Genomic DNA, 20,315 nt, shown 5'->3' with positions numbered 1-20,315 from the left:
GATCCTGTGCCATCAGGGTGACAGTCTACAGACAGCCCTCATCTGCTTCCAAGACCTTAGGTAAAGGAAGAGCAGGTCTGTAATTTTCTGTAACCCTTGGGATGAGGAATCAGCCAGCTGGCTGCATTTACCTGTCCAGGAAGTTGACTATGTTGGGGTTCTTTAGCTCCTTCATTACCAAGATCTCGTTAATTATCAGCTCCTTCTTGGGCTGTTTCTGCAAATTGATCTGTTTAATAGCCACCTGAATAGGGCAAAATAAAACAGCAATATCAAACCTCAGTACCCAAACCTTTCAGTCACTCTTAATACAGTAAAAAGGCAAAAGGAATCCTGTAACAGGATTAAAGGAGTTTAGAACAGTTTGTGGCTAGCAAATTATTTATCAGTATACAACTCAAAAGAATCCAGCTTGATCAACACACAACTTGCTCTCATGGGCAACATCATCCTCTTGCAGCTGGAAGCATCCACAAACAGTAAGAGAGGCCAGACCAGACAGCAAAAGGCATTCAGGACATAGAAAGATATTCATTCGAATCCACATCAACAGACCTGAAGCAGAAGAGAATCCTGTAGCAACTCAGAAAGAAAATCTGAGCCTTCCAGAGCAAGGTGAGACAATTTGTTGCTCTTTATTCTGAACAAAGTGGTGTTTGGGCATAAGGAATGCTGGGAGGCAGAAGGAATTCCTCTCAAAGCCATTAATTCAATGAATTACCCAAGAGAGGAAAGGGAAGATAAAGGCCCACCTCATCCATGAAATAAGCTAACAAGCACAAGTACTACAGATGTACAGTGGAGAAGAATCATCCTGGCTCTGTTAACTCCAACACTCTGAGGAGGCAGTTTGGAGTCCTGCAAGACAACCTGGGTTGACTCCAAAACCAAACACAAGAACCAACATAATCCTGTAGAAATGATTGTTATTATACTGCCAAGGACATTAAAGGAAGAAATTCTTGTCAGTTTGCAGCACAGAATGACAAAACAGCTATGACTGGAGGTGTAGCAGGTTGCTGAGGGTCTTGTGGGAGTTTGGAATGGAGACCTCAATGAGCAGACATTCCACACCCTCTCTTGAGCTCCTGTGCCATGCCCAATCATCCTGCCTGAGAGGGAACAAATTTCTAGTATCTAACTGGAATTTCCCTTCTGGCAATTTTTCTCTGTTCCCTCCTGTCCTGTCACTGTGTAGCTCTAAGAGGAGTGTTCCTCTTACTGATGAGCAAACAAACAAACCTAACTCTATCCTCAGCCATCAAGCAGAGGAAACCTGAGCACTGCATGAAGGCTGCAAGCCATCAGCTGCCTGGCAAAGTGCAGAGCAGGTCAAAGAAAGGCCCTGGACTCCAAAATTCACTCTGCAATCAGTAAGAGGACATGAAATACTGCAGTGTGTAGAGAGCAAACTAAGAGACATTGAGAGGATGACAAGGCTCATGTTTTATTAAGATGTAGTGCTCTACTGCAGGACTGCTGAATGTGGTTTCTGCTGAAAGGGCATTTACTTATCAGTGACCTAAAGAATGCCTATTTGTGGATATTTAAAGGAAAATTTAGGAAAGAACTTAAATAAAAACATTATAAGAAAATTAAGGAAATCTGAAGTTAAACAGAAACAAATAATTCCAAAATTGGATTCCCAGAAGCCCTCTGGATTATCTCCCAAGATAGGGCCACTGGATGACAAACATGCAGAGTATTGCTGATGTCACCAATTTCACTGGACAAACCAAGGGATAAAAGTAAAGAGTAGGAGAATATGGTGAAGACATTCTGCCTACAACAGGGCATCACATGAGACAAGCTGCTTCCCTAGAGACAGACACAGCCAAGTGTGCAAAGACCAAACAAAATTTTATTTCTGAAAACATAAGGCAACAATGCCTGCAGTTCTTGAAGGATAAACCATTTTCCAAACTCACTTCTGGAACACCTCACTCCCTCTGCTGTGCATTGGAAAGAAATCTCTGTTTTTAGCTTTCCTCATCTGACTACTACAGAAGGCACACTGTTACAACTGACTACGACAAACAGATCTGAGAAGTGATAGCAGCAATGGGAGCCACTGAAGGAAATCACTCAAATCATTCTGGCCACCTACAGAAGAACATTTAAACAAAATGAACACAGGAATCTTACCTCCTGCCCTGTTGCCACATCAATAGCTGTGAAAACTGTACCTGAAGCCCTGTGAAGAGAATGAAAAATGTTACAGCAAGTTGCATTTCTCTGTGTATCAAACACACACGTGACCAGTCAAGTCACAAACCCAAAATTGTTTCAGTTTTCAATTCAAAACTTCCCCCACTCTGTGATGCCTTCAATGTTTATTTACTTTTCTGTTGCTGCCCAGAGGAGTTATGGCTGCCTCATCCCTGCAAGTGTTCAAGGCCAGGTTGGACAGGGTTTGGAGCAACCTGAGATAGTGGAAGGTGTCCCTGTCCATGGCAGAGAGTAGAACTTTCAGGGATGCCCTCTAAGGTCCCTTCCCACCCTAACTAGGGTGGGATTGTGTGATTTATCACTGCTGAATGCAGCCAACATCTCTGTCTGTACAGTAAGTGGTGTGAGGCAGAGAACAGCACCCTGCTGCTAACACTGGCCCATGGGGAATAAAAGTTGGGGTCAATACTTACCCCTGCCCAATTTTTTCATATCTGGTGTATTTTTTCTTGGGATCTCCTATGCTTACAATTGTGCCTGAAAGAAAAAAAAAAAAAAAAATAAAAAAGTCAGTCCAATCCCACTGCCCCCCAATAGCAGGGCTGGCCTGGCCAAGACAGGCCCAAGATTGGGTCAGCACAAGTAGCAACAGCCAAAGCTGCAGGGGAATATAAACACAGTTTAAAATCATCACCAAGATGGTTATGGAACAAGCAGCAGCAGAAACTATTTTGTGTTACTATGGTTTGAATGAAGTTCAGTTGTGACACTGTGATGTGCATGTATGATACAAACCCAAATCTGCTCTATCCTTGTTTCTCACCCCATAGGGCTTCAAGCATTACAAACCACCCCGAGCCAGTGCAGATTTGGGACACAAAGCTGGACACAAAGCTACCCAAGCACTGCACACAGAACAAGGCTGAGAGCAGAATTCTAACACTCCTCCCCCATTTGTTTATCTGAAATGAAGGCACCTACGTAGTTTTTCCATGATGTCTTCATCTGACATCTTGGTTTTCTTTTTCTGCTTGTCCCCTGCTTTGGAGGCGCTGTCGGCACAGGAGTCCCCGGCCGGGGCAGGGATGGGGTCAATGACAGAACGGGTGTAAATCTGTAAGGGAGAGCAGAGACCTGAGCACCTGCTCTGCCACCCCTGACCTGCAGCTCAAACCCACCACACCTCTGCAGAGATCCCCAAGCACTGTTTTGTAGCAGCTATGAGGCAGAAATCAGACCTGAGACATGTTAAAGCTCCAGAAAACAAAATGCTGGCAACATTACTGACCTCTGAAAGAGATCCAGGCACCTCCTGAACAGAGAGGATGCTAGGTGATTCCACAGTGGGTTTCTCAGGTTTTTATCTGCTTATTCTTTATAACCCATACTAGTTAACAGAGCAGAAACCACTATTAGTGATACTCACTAATAGCAAGGTTAGTCACCAATAGTGAATTAGTGGTTCTCACTAATAGTGAGATCAACTTCTACTAAGATCTAAAGAAAAAAGATGCTTGATTGCCATGAAAAGAAGATTCTCAAATATTTCCCAGCTGTCCCCAGTTTAAGGGTTTATTAAGGGATTTAGTTTCTTGCAGCTTTATTTAATTTCCTCCTGAGCTGTTCACAGAAATACAGAGCTACTCCAGAAATATCCAGCTGTGGACCCCTCACCTTTTATATGTCTAAATCCCAAGAGTGGGAAATTATAAAGCAATATCCCTAGACACATAAACATAACTCACATTTGCATTCCTGGAAAAAATGGGCAACAGAGAGGCAAAATGTCCAGCTCCCAGAGCCAAAAGAAGGAACTGGAGTAAGTGGGATCTCTGGGACACCATTACCAAGGTGTATAAATGAGGGTTACCCTAAAATTTAATGAACAACTTCTCAAGCATTTCACTGTTCCTGTATGCTGATGACTTGGTGAGTGGAATAAGCTTTCAAATCTAAAATTTGCATTGGTTTGGGTTTAGGTTGGAGAGGTTACCACACTGCAACCCAATCAAATAAAAGAAAGCAAATACATTATACCTGTATCACTGTGATGTGCAAAGTTACACAAACAGCCTACAGGGTCTATTTAGGAATAAGAATCCTCCTCCTCCTCCAACATGTTGGGTTGAAGGATAAGCATAACTGGATGTCTTCAACACAAACTGACAAACAAATTGACAAATTTCAATGATCTGAGAGGTCTTTTCAAGCCTAAAGGATCCTATGGTTCTATTAACTACAGGACTTCAAATCCAACTGATATTCAGAAATTAGGTATTTTCTTAGCAAATCCAAAAACCAGAACTTTTCCCTAAAAACTTACAAGCAGCTTATTGCCCAAATAAAACACTTCCCTAAAAAGCAGAAGTTGTGCAATGCTGAGAAATGCAGGTCTGTCAGTTTTAAGGCTGCTCACCGATTTTGTGTGATCTGGCCTTGGAGCAATCACAGGAGGAGGAGCCTCTTCATCATCCTCATCATCATCTGCTACAGCTGTTGATGGTTCTGAACCTTTGGCATTGGTCTACATTTTTACCAAAGTTTAAAAAAGACAGATAAATAAATTGTCTTTCCCACAGTATTAAAGACTTCATATTTTTTTTCTTCACATTAAGAGAAAATATTGTTACCAATGTCAAAATAACTTAAACCCCTCAGTCTATCCTTTAGTTATTGCATTTTATTATGAGACTCCAACACTGTTGCTGCAGTGAAATATGCAATTGACCACCCAAATTTATGTTTCTCTTCCACAAAAAAATTCCTAATTTTTATAATTTAATCTTTATACAGTTTAATGCTTCAAGATTCAGATTCTAGAAGACCTGAACTGTGTGTATGTACCACAGAATATCCATGTAACAGTGGATATAAACACAATATAACAAATTAACACACTCACCGTTGGTGTTCCTGAAGGGAAACCATCTTTTTCTAAACAGGACAAATAGCAGAATACATAAAATCATCAGAAAAAAAAGTAATAAAAAGTGAACTTTGTAATATTCTTACCCTGTGCTCGACAAAGTTTTATTACTCAGTTACTTTCAGGAAGAATTTGGAAGAAAAATTGTAGAACTGCAACTGTTTGTGGGCCAGTCCTTCTCTCAGCCCCCCAGCACAGGTCACAAATTATTCTGCATTGCCGATGTCACCAGCTGGTGACATCAAGTTGAGAGACAGCTGTGAGGAACAAGGCCTCCAGCACAAAACCAGTTCATCCCAGTCCCAGAGCCCCAGTTTGATAAACACAGCCCATTCAAGCTCACTTTGGCTGCTATTCTCAATGATCCAGTCTCCTCTCCACTTAAAACAGGAAATTAACTGGACAACGCCAGTTTCCAGTCAGTTTTAAATCTTTGTATATTTGTGCCTCATTGAAATGCACCTTGATTTTAGCACTTGAATTTGATTTATCACTCTGACATAGAGGAAACCTGTACTCCAAATACCCAACTCCAGTTTATTGCACACTTAGCTCTTACCTGGAGCAGAAAAACTCAGATATTTCTGTTTTGCTGTGTCTTTGGAGTCGTAGAATTTCAGCACATCTAGTACCGCCTGGGGGTTCTTCTTCTGTTCTAGCTTGGTGATATTTGAGGTCTGAAGCAACCGAGCCCATTGTTCTGGCATTCCCTGAAAAATCAAAGAGATTTTAAGCATCCTTTTTGTATTTTCAAAGTTTTTAAAAAGCAAAACTAATTTCTTCCCTCTATAAAAGTGTAACATGCACACAGGCTTAAGCACACAAGCAAGTAGGACGGGGAGCCAAGGGTGAAAACACAGATCACAGGATTTAACTCCTCCAGGTATGCTGGGCCAGAGGTGAGGAGTGGGAACACAAAAACACATTCTGCAGATCCAGTGTTACCCACTAAAGAAAGCAAACTGAAGAGGGATTGTCGGGGGGGCTCTCCCAGGTGACACAAAGCATCAGATGTGACACTGGCACTGCAGATGCACTAACAGGTCAGTGTGCTGTACAAACACACAGGAAAAACGGTTCTTTTGTAGAAACAAAGCCTAACTTGCACTTTATTTTAAAGCTCTGCCTTGGCTTCACTGCAGCACTGACCCTTGCTGTTTCCTGAGTTGCTCCAAGGCAGGAATACTCACAGTGAACTCTCCAGTAACAGCATCGAAGCCAACATGGATGGTATGTTCAAAATCTGATGGTGGGGAGATTTCTGGCCTTTCCTTTTCCTTCTTTTTGCTTCCTGAAAAAGATATTCAAAGATCTCAGTGTTAGAAATTCTTTCCTGTGAGGGTGGTTAGGCCTGGGCACAGGGTGCCCAGAGAAGCTGTGGCTGCCCCTGGATCCCTGGAAGTGTCCAAGGCCAGGTTGGACAGGGCTTGGAGCACCCTGGGACAGTGGAAGTTGTCCCTGCCCATGGCAGGGGTGGAGCTGGATTGGTTTTAAGGTCCCTTCCAGGATTGGTTTTAAGGTCCCTTCCAGGATTGGTTTTAAGGTCCCTTCCAACTCAAACCCTGCTGGGATTCTGTGATTCCAACAACCTTGTTCCATTTAAATAATTTATACTATGGCAGCAAGAAAATAAGATGTTAAGAGCACCAGAGTGCTCTGTTGAGCACATGAAATCTAAGCATATTAAATGTTTACAATGCAAAAAAGGATATTTTAATATAGATTAAGAACAGCAGAAAAGACAACTTAAGTTCAACCTCAAGTTCACCCTAAAGATACTTAAAACTCAGTTGCCTCACTGCTTCAATTCAAGGTAATTAATGCAAACTAGGACTTCCTGCAATGAAGATAAGAGTTTATAGCCTCAGAGCAATTACCTAATTTAAATTAAAAGAGGGGGAAAACATAATAAGTACCAGAAGCAGGAACAAATAATTAAAAGGACCACGTGCACCATCCAACCTAGATTCAATTGAATTTATAAGATATTTTCTAACACCTGGGGCTTTGGATTTTTGTTTGTTTGTTTTGGGAGTTTACAGGGGGCGGCTCAGGGCGGGGGGGTGGTATTATTTTTATTTTATTTTTCTGCTTTGTTTCTAAATTCACCTTAAAAGTCCTGTTGTTTCTATAGGGAAAAAGCAGGTAAACCAGCATTCTCTTTATTATTACACAGCCAGCAGTGATGGTGCTGCTCAGAGCCAGGAATGCATCTGAAATCCCCTCACGCTGGCGGGAAGGGAAGGACAGGGAGTGAGGACAATACTCCCAAATGAAAAGCCATGTGGGCTGCCTCCAGCTGAACAATGCAGTGGAAAGACACGGCTCTTATAAACAGGATATCTTTAATATGGCTGCACAGGGCAGAGCCAAAAAGCAAATGGGCTGTCAGATGTTTCATTAACAGCACTCGGGCACTGCACAGGAGAAACTTGCTGCTGTGAAAACCAAGGAAAGCACCATTTCTGCCCTATTTTTGCAGTTTTTTTATGTGGAAGCAAGGGGGAACATCTCTAGATAGATAGGTAGATAGAAAAAGTTTATATCCTCCTGTTTGGGAGCACTTGACATCCAGTAAACGGGAGATGCAGCATGTGCTGGGTAAATAAACCCACTACTTCCAAAAATACACTGATCCCACGAGTAGGCAAGGCAAGGAGACTAAAACTCATTGCTCTGCCCACAGGAACAGCAGAGCAGCACTTCAAACAAACAGCCCCAGCCAGAGGCAAGCCCAGTGAGTCATGTGCTGGCAGGACATCCTCAAGCTCTGCTCTGAACGAGGCCACGGTGAGGCCACGCTGCTCCTGGCCCCTGGCTCAGGATTGAAATGGGAATCCCTTCAGTGCAGGGCAATGCTCCTTTTAAACTGCACATGGTGGTTTTCATATATTGACAAAGGTGAGCCCCAAAGAGCAAAGTCTGTAAGGAGAACATAAGAAGCTACTGTAGGTTGGTGGCAGCACCCCAAGAGAGATTCCAGCTCTCTGAGGGTGCTGAATTTGGCAGATCTGGGTGCTGTCAGCTCAGTGCAGTGCTCTGTGTCTGGAGCAGGTTCTGCCTTGGCCCTTCAATCCTGCAGAAATGAGTGCTGCACCACTTTATTGTTGGTCATGGGACCCAGAATTTGGCACAGCAGCATAGTCCTCCTGTTCTCAAGAGGGGAAGACACACAGGTCCTTTGGAAGGATTTGGTGAGCTGGAGAAAGGCTCTGTCTGATTAAAAAGGTGCCTAAAATACAAGCAGACTCTTCCCCAAGTGAAGCCACAGGCACTCAGCAAGGTGTCACTTTTCCCAGGGCAAACCATCCTCAGGCTGTCCCTCACTTCCCACCAACCAAATTCCATACACAAGGCAAGAAACACAGCTGTTTCCCAACAGCTGGAGGTAGCAGGCAGCTGACTCCAGATGTGCACCTGGAGTTGCTGAGCTCCAGCTGAAACCACAACAAAAATGTGCCCCTGAGCACGTGACATGCAGGATCTGGGTGATGCCCTCAGCACCTCCTTCTATACTTTCTGCTCAAAGACAAACATTTCTGGTTTTAGGGGACTATTTTAAAGCTTTCCAAAACCACACAGAGGTTCCTTTGACTTCAGAAGTCAGGCCAAGAAAATTCATGGCAATAAAGTACTCTAGTAAGAAGATGATTATCACTTCATTTATCCTAAACAATGGAACCAGGAGGAAAAAAAACCTTCCATGAATGGTGATTAAATAATCCCTTCAAACCCTTATGATTATTTCAGCACAGAACTAGCTCAGACTTGGGACAGAAACTGTGTAATTGCTAAACCTCTTCATCTGCAAGTCCCTCAAAGCACAAGAACCTCCCCAGAGAGGATCCAGGAGCAGATGAGGCTGACCAGGAGGGACCTTGCAAAATCATATGGACAGAGATGTGCAGACAAAACCAAACAACATTCCTGGATAATGGCAAGGATTTTTTCATTTTTTGAAAAGGAAAACTGAACATTTTTGTAGTGATTTGTTAACTTACATGCTGCCTGGAGACATGTTTTCCATGACAAAATTTCTACCCCAAATCGCCAGATTATTTTGCATCTAGTCCCAATGTATTTTTTAAATCTGAACAGGAAGTTAGTATTTCTGCAAAGCTTCTCAGCAGCTGAATTTAAAGAAAAGAAGGATTTAAATGGGCATTTCTGGGGTGGGTGCGTCCCAGCCATGCTAATGAACAAAACAACTAACATCTGACTATTGTGTGAGTGCCAGAAAGACACTGTGCCCACTTCTGTTCTACTTACATTCAGCAGCCAGCTTTGCAGACTTGAGGGCCAAAATCCCTTCTCTGGATATTTATATTAGCCTTGCTGAAGGTCATGCAATAGACAAGTTTCTTGCAAATTTAAAAAAATACAACTTTCAGATAGTTTCTCTAAGTTGGGTAATTCAATTTCCATTTTTCCTAATACCTTGCCATGCAGGAAAGCCTGCTTTTTTATCAGGAAGACATTTCTTGAATTACTTTTTAACATCTAGAAAATACAAACTGACACTCATTTCCTCTAAAATGTCGTTTTCTCAGCAAAAATTCTTTCTCCTATTTTCAGTTCACAACACAAAGTATGGGAAGGTAGATACATGCAGATTAATTTCCCTAAATTTGGTACTTGTCAATATTTACAGTGGTCTGAATAATCAAAGGACTCCAAAGCAACTTGAGATGAGCCAATACAACTTTAGATAATTCTTCAACCACCTCCTCATTCCAACAACAAACAAACCCACCATCAAAGTGAAAACTGAAAATGTCCACGGGGGAAAAAGGTGTCATGGAATGGCACAAAGCTCTCCAGCTATACTTGCACCCACTTGCATTAATAATTCATTTGTTACTAATTCAGAGCATGTTACTAATTCCTTCATGTGGGGTTTATGTTCTATTTCATTATGTTCCACTTCATCCCTGTCAGTAAAAGGGCTCAAATGCTCTGATGAGCCACCAATGCAACAGCATAAAGCCAAGTGCCATAAACTGTTCTCCTTGCCTGAAGATGGACAGATTTGATCCTTCCACGAGATTTCCTTGCAGAATTCACTGTGACAAATTCTGAGTATTTCCTTATGGGACCAAGAATAAAATGGTAAAATGCCCATTTCTGCAGGATTGAAGGGCTAAGGCAGAACCTGCTCCAGACACAGAGCACTGCACTGAGCTGACAGCACCCAGATCTGCCAAATTCAGCACCCTCAGAGGGCTGGAGTCTCTCTTGGGGTGCTGCCACCAACCTATAGTAGCTTCTCATGTTCTCCTTATAGACTTTGGTCTTTAGGGCTCACCCATGTCAGTAGAAATTGCTGTACTGCTACTGCTGTAGCCCAGCCACAGACAGGCTATTTCACAATAAATGACTTTGTGAAATAACTATTCTGCCTCCAACAGCTACACTGGCCAAATCCTTCCATCCTCCAAAAAGGAAACACCCCTACTGCTGAGAGCAGAAAGCCAGATCTTGGGAACAGAGGGAAACCTGTCTCTCTTGGTTTGATCTCCAGGGAGAGGCACGGCTGCAGAGCTGCTCACACAGCTGAGAGAGAGTGAAAACCAGCCCTGGGGAAAACATTCAGCCAAGAGAATAATCAACCAGAGGAGCAGAATCTCTTCAAACAACCAAACCTGTGTCAGCATGACTGAACCAGTCCTGCCCAGCACACCAGCAGCAAGGCACGGGGAGCCAAGAGCACAGAAAGCATCAAAAGCAGCAGGGTCCTCTCCAAGATGCATATTAAGAGTAATGTTAACCAGCAGATTAATAAAATGCTTAGCAGATTCAGGTCAGGCTTAAGTCCCTGTGCAGTTTTACCACCTCAGGTGTTAGAAGGTGCTCCTATCTATGCACTGCTTTGTTGTACATGGACACACATTCTGGAGGGCTCCACTGCTGTACATGCACTCCTCATACAGAAAAGGAGACAACACACAAATACAGTCTAGTATTCGATGTAACAATTTTTTTCTCAGAAATAATCATTTTTACAGCAACCCAGGTTTATCTCCACTAGTAATGAATCCTAACAGTGCAGGTCTACAGATAAAAATATGTAACTTCTGAGTTTTCCTTCATGCAGCTGCACCCTCACCACTATTTCTCTACTGACCTTTTTTTTCTCCTCATAAATCATCATCAGCATGAAGTAACTTCCAAACCAGCTGGGTGCTCAGTTTGGACCAGAAATCTGCACCTTAGTAACATGATCCCCATGAATACCAAACATCGATTAGGGTTGTTTGGAAATGCATTATTTGAAGCTAGACAGCAAACAGGGGGTGGTTCTCCAACCCCCTACGCTTGGATAGGCTGGACTCTGACATCTAAAGCACCACCAGAACTTACAAGGAGAGTAAAGGAATATGAGTAGGAAGGGAAAAAGGAAGCATCTTACCTTTTTCATTGCTATAGAACATGGAGATGATTTTATGTCTGGGTTTCCTCTCTTCTGGGACAGAGGGCAGGGGTTTAAAGCTGTTGTTGGTCGCCAAGGGGTCTTTGCCCCCTGCACTGAAGATAGCACTGCTCATCCGGACAGGAGGGGCAGGGGGCTTGTCTTCCAGTTCTCCGTTGTCAGACATGGTTCTCAATAGCTAGGGGAAGCCCTGGAAGAGAAAAAAAAGGAATTTTTGAATGAATTTGAACACAGGAAAAGAGCATGGAGTACATGAACGTACCATTCCTCCTGCTGGCAGAGGAGAAGGAGGCGTGAATTCAACTCTGAGGAACGCAGACACTGACGCCTCCACCAAAGGAAGCAAATCCCTTCCTCATTCCCACTTCTGGGCCACCCATTCATTTGTGCCAGCAGCAGCATTTGTGGGATGCAGTGACAAACATTTCCAGTGATAAAAGTAACCTAGACCAAATGAACAATTCCCAGATCTGCTTCTCTGTTCACACAAAGGGTCTAAGTACAACATCCTTTGGGGGCAGCTCGAGTCCAAAAAGCTTCATGCTTCAGTACCAAACAGCTTTAAAAGCCTTAGATGCTTTCCCTCTTGTCATTTATCAGACAAGACCTTGGGGACAAAGGAACAGCTTATGTTTGTAAGCCATAATTCAGCATACTATCCACATCAAGCCCACTCAAAACATCTCTACCCAAATCACACAGCCTACATTCAAGAGCTCAGCACTGAGATCCACAGGATGCACTCCTCTTTGAACGAGGCTTGCGTTGCTTCCCCACTTGGTGCCAAACTTTCTCCACTTGCAGAAAATAACACACAGTATCATCACAATCCTCTTTGAATCCTCAACAAAAACATGAGCAAAAACACGGGCAAACAGCTGCTAGAGTACAAGCACAGCACAATAAAACATCTACGTGACACATTCCCCATTCAAAAAGATCTCCGCTAGCATTTCCTCCCTCCTTGTAGTATTTTGGAGTTTTTTTTCCTGATCTCCAGGAAACAGGCAGCCTCTCTGTTAGAGTTAAAGCACACAAAGAAAGGTGTACAGAAAATACTTCTCAATGGCAGGTAACAAACAGTAACAAATGTGCCCTCAATTTCTCTGTTCACTCAAATGACAAGCTGCCTCTTTGGAACAGGAGCCAACACATCTTTGTGCTGACCTCCTTCTCCTCTCAAAACAGAAGGAAATGGGAATTTCACTGGGAAATGAATGGCCTCCTGGTGCCCACCAGCTTCCCATCACATCTCCAGGCATGACTCACATGATCAGAGTCATTCACAAGAGCCACAACAAGGCAGTGCCACCCCCTCCCAACAACACAGCACCTGCATCCTGCCCAGCAGAACTGAAACAACACGGGCTGCCATTCCCTGGCATTTCACAGGGTGGGTGAATGCTGCCAAATCCCAGCTGAGGGACACAAGTCAGGCCAGCAGCCTGGACTGGAGCAGCACTCTGGTTTATGTTGTGAACCTCAAGGAGATTAATATTAATTATCCCCATAAATGACCATGAAAGCGTGCAATTTCTGTAAAATATCATCAGAAGCACAAGCAGCACAATGTTCTGACAGAGCAGGAGAAAGTGGACATGTGCTGGTTGCTCCATGACCTGGAGGCCAGGAGGAAGAGCAGCAGCCTCCTGCACAGCCCTGCCTTGGAGCCCTTCTCTGGAATTACAAACATTCCTGCCACCTGAACGTGTGGCTGCAGGGATGCACTTGTGACTCAGGCAGTGATTCCCAACACTCTTCCAAATCCACTTACTGATTGCTCCTTCAGATGTTGCAAGTTATCTGCAAGATTGTCTTGTTTTTCACTGTAATAGGGGGACAAAAATTAAGTCTCCTGCAACCCAACAGCAGCCAAGCCAGAGGGATTTTAATTCCAAATGTTTCCCTTACAAAACATTGCAGCAAGGACATACCACCCATTTGGGATGCATAAATGAAATAAGGTATTTGTCTTATAAACATATATATACTATAGATCCACTGAAGCAAACTGATATGTGTATATTCCTATGAATATATATTCATATATATAGATATATATTGAAGCTGGGTTTGGGGTGATGGTAGCACAGGGGACCATAATCCATGTCCCTTCTGTTAATCAAACCTCAGAAAAGAGGTGGATATTGGTATCCAAATGGGGATAGGTAAAATAAAAAATGTCTTCTTTGCAACAAATGCAATCAGACATATCAGACAAATAAACCATAGCAGGTAAATAAGTGCATCACATAAATTGAATGACAAAATGGTACATTGAGCAAAGAAAACAACATGAGTGGCCTTTTGTATTTTTCTAAAGCAAACCCTATTATTTCCTTCATCTGTGCAGTTTTTCTGAGCTGTCAGACAAGAGCAAGAGCAGGATGGAAGGATAAACAACTCACCTGCATCTGAAACTGGACAAGAACAGACTTGGCCCTCCAAACCACACACTCCCTTACAGAGGCCAGTCACTAAATTAACAACACTGTCATGTGGTATTCAGGCTATAAATTAAATAAAAAAAAAAAAACACACACACAAAAAAAAAACCAACTGCACTTTTGCTGATGTAATTTTAAAATAAAATTCTCACTCTAATGAAAATCCTTCTTTTCCAGTGACACAAGCAGCTCATCACATACTCAGCCTTGATCCAAAACAAACTATTCTTTAGTATCTCGTGTGCTCAAGAGAAGAGACTGTGAATTAACAAGCTGGAAGGAAGGATATGGAAATCCAAATGTATTTCAGAAGAAAATCAGTGTTTCGAGGAACTGGTGTACAACAGATGCTGGTGCAGAGCATCTGAGCAGAAACCCTCAGAGCTGCAGTTCCAAGTGCTCACACAGATCCTTGACCTTGCTCAAAGTGCAACCCAGGGGCTCCACAGCAGGAAAACAACCTGTGGGGCTGGTGGAGCAAACTGGAGTGACAGAAAGAGCTCAGGCATCAGATTCCCACCTCGAGGACTGGCTCCAGCACCAAAACCCTTCCAGCTCACTAAGTTTGTGGTCTAGGAAAACCTCAGCTTTAAGGAAAAATTTAAACTGTGATTTATTTAACAAGACATGGTAAAATTTCTGAGTGGCTGTTTCAAAGATCATTGATAAAATAAAGTGGTGAATTCAAACCAAGTTTGCACAAAGGCCCATTTCAAAGCAGAGCAGCTTTGAATTATCATTTAAATAAATGTCAACAGCTCCACTCAGGCCAAGCACGTCAGGAAGCACAGTTCTGATTCTTCAGTCATCATGGGAAGTGAAAAATCAATCATTTTGTCCAGGTTCAAATCCAAATAACTCTTTCTTCTGCACTCAGCTGAAGAAGAGAGCAGCTCCTCTCTCCTTTATCCCTATCCTGCCTTCCCCATGCAAGCAAAGTTTCCACAGCATCAGGAAGTATTTGGAAACTGCTACAGAGGTTTGGCATTACAGGCAATGACTGGAGCGGGGATTTTTAAAAAGGGGAAAAGAAATAATTTTAAGAAAGAGTGCAAATATCCCCCCAAAGCTCTGTTTCTGCTCCCTCAGCCTCCAAAGAAGAGAAGGAGCCTGTTCTGATGGCAGCAGCCAGACGGAATCACTCCTGCACCATTACCCACGTGCCTGCCCTGCTGATTCATTCCTTGTGCAGGGAATTGCAAAGACATGGGGAATTTTTTTTTTTTCAGTGCCTGCCAGGAGTCTGTGACCCAGCAAAGCAGATGTCAAGTTCATATTTCTCTGACACAATCAGACAACACAAGTAATGGTGGGTGTTTTAGCTTGGCTGAAAGACATTTAGTAAAACAGTTAACCTGAGTTTGAGCAGGCTCACAAAAGTATGCTAAAGGTAATACATGGAAGAAGGATTCACTTTCATCTTTGCCAGTGAAGGAAATACCAGTAATAATAATGCATTCAAGCACATCAGCAGCTCCCCCACAATCACTACTCACACTAGATTTAATACAAGAAACTAGAGAGCAATGTATTGAACCACAGAGAGGAGCTGAGAAGCTGCAAATAATACTTAACTACAGCCTTCAGTCGTACCACAGGACACAACTGCAGCCCATGACACTCCCAAAAAGACAAACACAAAAAGAGCTAAAAGTTTTCTTCCCCACAGTTCTGCTGCCTAACCCACAAAACACATTTGCAGGTGCCAGTGCTGGTGACCACAGGGCTCTGATTCTCAGTCCTCATCCCCAGTACGTAACACTCCTCCCTCCTTTTGACAAAAGCTTCTTGCCCTGCACTGGGCCAGTGAAAATTAAGTGTTCTCTCCATCCTAAGATGCCAAAGAACAAATGTGCTCTTCTGCAGAGGTGGCAGCGAGCATCCAGCAAGGTTTGGGTGTCCTAAATCCCCTAAATCCCCAACACTGGGAGACCTGGAACCAAGTTCCTCACAACTGCAACTCCCCTCTCCCATCAAATTATCTATCTTGGAAATGATCTCTCAGACCGTTGAGTCCAACAGTTAACTCAGCACCATTAACCTTTGCACCTTTGCCCGGAAAAGCTGAGGCAAGACACACAAGCACAGGGAGCTCCTTGTGTAGTTTAACCAACCTCCTGAAGGGACCTGCCCACCACGTTCGCACACACTGAGTTTCATTTTTACCATCTACATCCTGCTGCTCACTATCTTCCCTCTTTTTGGGGATGGAAAGGGCCTGAAAACCCACGGCCATGGCAAGGTCACAGCAGAGAGACAGTTCTGGTGACAAAACACCCAGAGAAATGTAACCGTGCCAGAGAGTAAAAGCTGGAGAGGACTGGGCAGTGACAAACACACACTGCTGCAGCACGTCAGTCGGAATGCTTTGGCTTTGACTTGCCCTTTTTTGTTGTTTGTCCCCCCCAGTTCCCCTTGTGTGAGCATAAAGCTGGGCTGCTTCCTGAAGGACTTCCTAAGCAGGGCTCTTGTGCAGGCTCCCTCGTGACAGGGATGGAGCCTGACACGCACTCCCATCCCAGCTGAAGCTCTGGGCTGCTCTTCAGCTCCCCTGATTCTACAAAAGGACATTTTTCTTCTCCAACTTGCTTGCAGACAAGGAAAGGAAATAAAAGGAAAAAGAGAATAAAAGGAAATAAAACAAAATAGAAGTCAATCATTCTGCTATCTGCTCTAGTGCACACTCATCTTCCCAGGAGCATTTGAGCAGATTCAGTTTTAAATCCGGATTACAGTGCACACACACGAGCCTTACAAAGCCCTGAGCAGGAAGATGGTTCCAAACCAAACAGCTGGTGTAGAAAGTTCTCACATCATGATGACCTGAATTTGTCTTCTTAACATGTTCAAATTAATGTATTTGAGTAGTCTAGGCTGCACCTGTATTTCACTGCCTGGGATATGATGCAAAACTACATCAGGCCACTGCAGGGAAAAAGAAATCAAAACAAAACACATCCAGATTAGAGCTGCTTGATAACATGTCCCTCAATTCCTGCTCTTGGCACACAATACTGTGCTTTACACTGCCACTGATCTCTGAGGAGCCAGAGCTGAATCAGTGAAATACATCAAATAAATCTGTCACAGGAACCTCAGAAAGCTGCAAACTGAACTCAGCTCTTCACTGCAGGTAAATATTCTTCTGCTCATTTACTATCAGCAGCACAACTCAGAAGGAGCAGCACAAACATCACATTTTAGTCCATTTGGCAGGGCTGACCAAAAAGGAGGAGTAACAAATTTGAGGTTAGCGAGGCATTAAGAAAAAAACACTCTGGGTTTTTATGTGCCACTACAGCTGCAGAATACTTTTAGGACAACACCTGAATTACAAAACACTTGGGCCATGCACACAGCTTGAAGGGCAACACAGCAAAACTGTCTGTGGCCTGACAGAAGGAAGTGAAGAAAAGAGAAGTCAAAAATGAAGGCAGGGCTGCTGGTGGGTGAAGTCCCTGCAGAGGACACCAGGGTTGAGAAGAGTGAGTTACCAATGCAGCATCTCCAGGAAGGGCTTCACCACTTCCCAGAGAGCCTTATGGGGCCATGGCAACTGCATCCAAGACAGCCACAACCAGAGCAGAAGGAAAAGAGCAAAGGAGATGTCCAGGAAACAAATGTCCACGGCAGAAACGAGAAAAACACGTGAAAAACAGCACAGAGACAGAAAAATCAATACAAGAGGTAGTGCGTGGTGCTCCAAGAAAAGAGTGGTGTGACAAGGCAGATTTAAGATGTTCATGTCCCACTCTTGCTTTATATTATAAAAATCCTTGCTGAAAATGCCTGGAAACTAATTCTCATTGCCCCCAGGCCTCCTGTGGTTTTAGCAGTTTGCTTAAACACAGCCTGCCCACACCACCTCCTCCTGATACCTGAAAATCACCATACTGGAAGAGATGAGACTTGATGCTTCGTTATTTTGGAAAAGAGGTGCAGTTTTTAAAGTGGAGACTGGAGGGCTGCTTACTTCATCAGATCGTTGATTTTCTTACATCAAACAGATTTTGGAGTCCAAAAGTAGAATGAAAAGTCTCTATGGGTATTCTTCTTCTCTCCCTGCCCCCCTCTTTTTTTTTTTTTTTTCAAAAGTTCCTGTTGAGCAATAGATTTCCTGCGATTAGCTCACTTAGTGCTGATTATAGCTCACTTCCTCCCAGGGATTAGCAGAAAGCAGCTTTCTGACAAGTTTTTATTCAGATGGTGCTACCTAGCCACAGCTTCCTGCCCCATCACTAACAGCCTCTTAGTTCAGCAGCTCAACAGCTTGAAATTATTTCACTGCTGCAGAAAAATTCACAAAACCAGCACATCTCATACTGTCTTCTCCATGAAAAACAAAACAAGTCTTTTGGGATGTCTAGCTTTCCAACTTAAAGCATTTGGATCCACGAGATTTATCTAATCAGATCCAAAAAACGAGTTTTTTGGAACAGAATGAGACTACCTTCAGAGACTAAAAATATTTATCTCATCATTTCAACTGAGAAAACCGTGCAAAAAAACCCAGCAGAGGCAGACAAAGAATTGCTTTCTTGCAGACTTGGCGAATGCAGTCGCAGATCTTCTGTCTGCCAAGAGAAGATTCAAGCAAAAGCACGGACAAGAGTAACTGTGCTAAGTGGCTGGGAAGAGCCAGCAGGATAATCTGTTCCACCTACAGTTATTGGAAACACCTCAGGACACTCCAACACTCTGAGCCATCTCTCCTCTGGAAAAGCAGGTACCAACTTCCATGGGATGTGCTGGAATCTCTCCTTCCAGCTTTAGGGGGTCTCAAAAAGAGCATTTGGTCAAATGCGTGAAAACCAAGTTATTTTTATTTGGCTTTTCTTTATGGGAGAGCAGAGGAACCTGTGATGACCTAAAATACTCTGAACAAGCAGAGATTCCCTAATTTAAACCACAAACAGGCAAGACACTCGCCCTTCAGTTCAGAGAACAGCTGAAAAAATAAACAGAAATAAAAAAAATATCTGAGGTAAACCAATTTGTCATTAAGATTTACAAAGGGACACAGCAACCAAACCAACTACCATGAAGTTTATAATCAGGTCAGGTCCCTCCTTGCCATCTTTACTGCTACAGGTGGCAGAGGAAACACAGAATATTCCCACTCTTAAAGAGGGTGTAGGAAAAGCTCAGGCTGATTTGGCAAAATCTGACTGGATGACACATAGAACATACTCAGCTAAATTCTTTCCAGTTTGTCTTCTTTCAATCTATTCATTTCCTTACGATTTTTGCTGAGTCACACAAATAGCACAAATAACTGCTGTTTAATTGCCAAGTAATAAAGAGATTTAGGGGGAAAAAAGAAGATAAAAATCACGGTTGAATGGAAGGAATAAAAAAAACAGAGAGGAAATTATCTTTAGGACAGAAGAAGGAATAGCCAAAACTGTAATAGATGTGCTTATCATGAACTGAATTACACAAGACAAATATCCTATTGAGGAATATTTGAAAGGGTTCCTAAGGCTTCCTAAAGGAAAATATTCTTCCAACACATTGCTAAAGTCCATTACAACCTGGAGCAATTACTGACTCCATAAGGCACTGAGCAGATGTGCAGTGTTGCACTAAAAATGAGCAACCAGGCTGCAAAAATGTCATTTTTGATATCAAAAGGGATCTCAGTCTTTTGAGGAGGATCGTGACTGAAAAAAATAAACAGAGAAAACCTGAGAAGGCCCAGACTACTGCCAAGATGGGCAAGAGTCCTGGTAAAAGCCCAGTAGTTATAGCAAATTTAAGCAAATTAACAATATTTGGCTCACTGAGTACTCGGGCCACCTGTAAGCTGAGATTCATCTTCACTTTGTCCCCTGAACCCTGCAGGGCACCCAACGCCCACCCAAGTCATCACTTCTGCTTCGTGAAACCAATGTGGCTCTGCTGAACTGTGGTGGCATTTTACCACCAGCAAAGCAGGAACCTCTCCTCTGCTTTATCACCTCTGAAAGACCTCTAACACCACAGGTGACACCACCAGACACTGGGGCCACCTCTAAGCTGAGAATCATCTTCATTTTGTCCCTCGAACCCTGCAGGGCACCCAACGCCCACCCAAGTCATCACTTCTGCTTCGTGAAACAAATGTGGCTCTGCTGAACTGTGGTGGCATTTTACCACCAGCGAAGCAGGAATCTCTCTTCTGCTTTATCACCTCTGAAAGACCTCCAACACCACAGGTGACAACACCAGATGGGTCTCAGAAGTGACTTCCCAACTGCCTTGATTTCCCATTTCCCCTAAATTTGGCAGGAAAGCTCACTTTGGAAGGCAGCTGATGACAGAGCACACGGAACGAGCCAGAGGGATGAGCTGATGGACACAA

The 20,315-nt window shown here is 43.3% G+C and overlaps 1 protein-coding gene across 1 annotated transcript in view; it reads right to left on the bottom strand.

Moving 5' to 3' along the window:
* The window catches only part of PAK2 (p21 (RAC1) activated kinase 2), a 41,895-nt gene that overhangs the window by 9,841 nt on the left and 11,739 nt on the right, over positions 1 to 20,315 (bottom strand). The window contains exons 2-10 of the mRNA XM_014870421.2: positions 11,505 to 11,715; positions 6,286 to 6,386; positions 5,655 to 5,805; positions 5,072 to 5,103; positions 4,586 to 4,693; positions 3,151 to 3,283; positions 2,643 to 2,706; positions 2,146 to 2,194; positions 132 to 244 (exon numbers count right to left, since the gene is read on the bottom strand). Of these exons, the coding sequence (XP_014725907.1) occupies positions 132 to 244; positions 2,146 to 2,194; positions 2,643 to 2,706; positions 3,151 to 3,283; positions 4,586 to 4,693; positions 5,072 to 5,103; positions 5,655 to 5,805; positions 6,286 to 6,386; positions 11,505 to 11,691 (938 nt within the window). The 5' untranslated portion in view covers positions 11,692 to 11,715. The remainder of the gene's footprint in view (positions 1 to 131; positions 245 to 2,145; positions 2,195 to 2,642; positions 2,707 to 3,150; positions 3,284 to 4,585; positions 4,694 to 5,071; positions 5,104 to 5,654; positions 5,806 to 6,285; positions 6,387 to 11,504; positions 11,716 to 20,315) is intronic.

The sequence above is a fragment of the Sturnus vulgaris genome, chromosome 10 (genome assembly GCF_052056855.1).
Source record: "Sturnus vulgaris isolate bStuVul1 chromosome 10, bStuVul1.hap1, whole genome shotgun sequence".
NCBI classification, from domain to species: domain Eukaryota; kingdom Metazoa; phylum Chordata; class Aves; order Passeriformes; family Sturnidae; genus Sturnus; species Sturnus vulgaris.
Note: the sequence above shows the minus strand (reverse complement) of the source record. Positions and strands in the feature narration are given on the sequence as shown.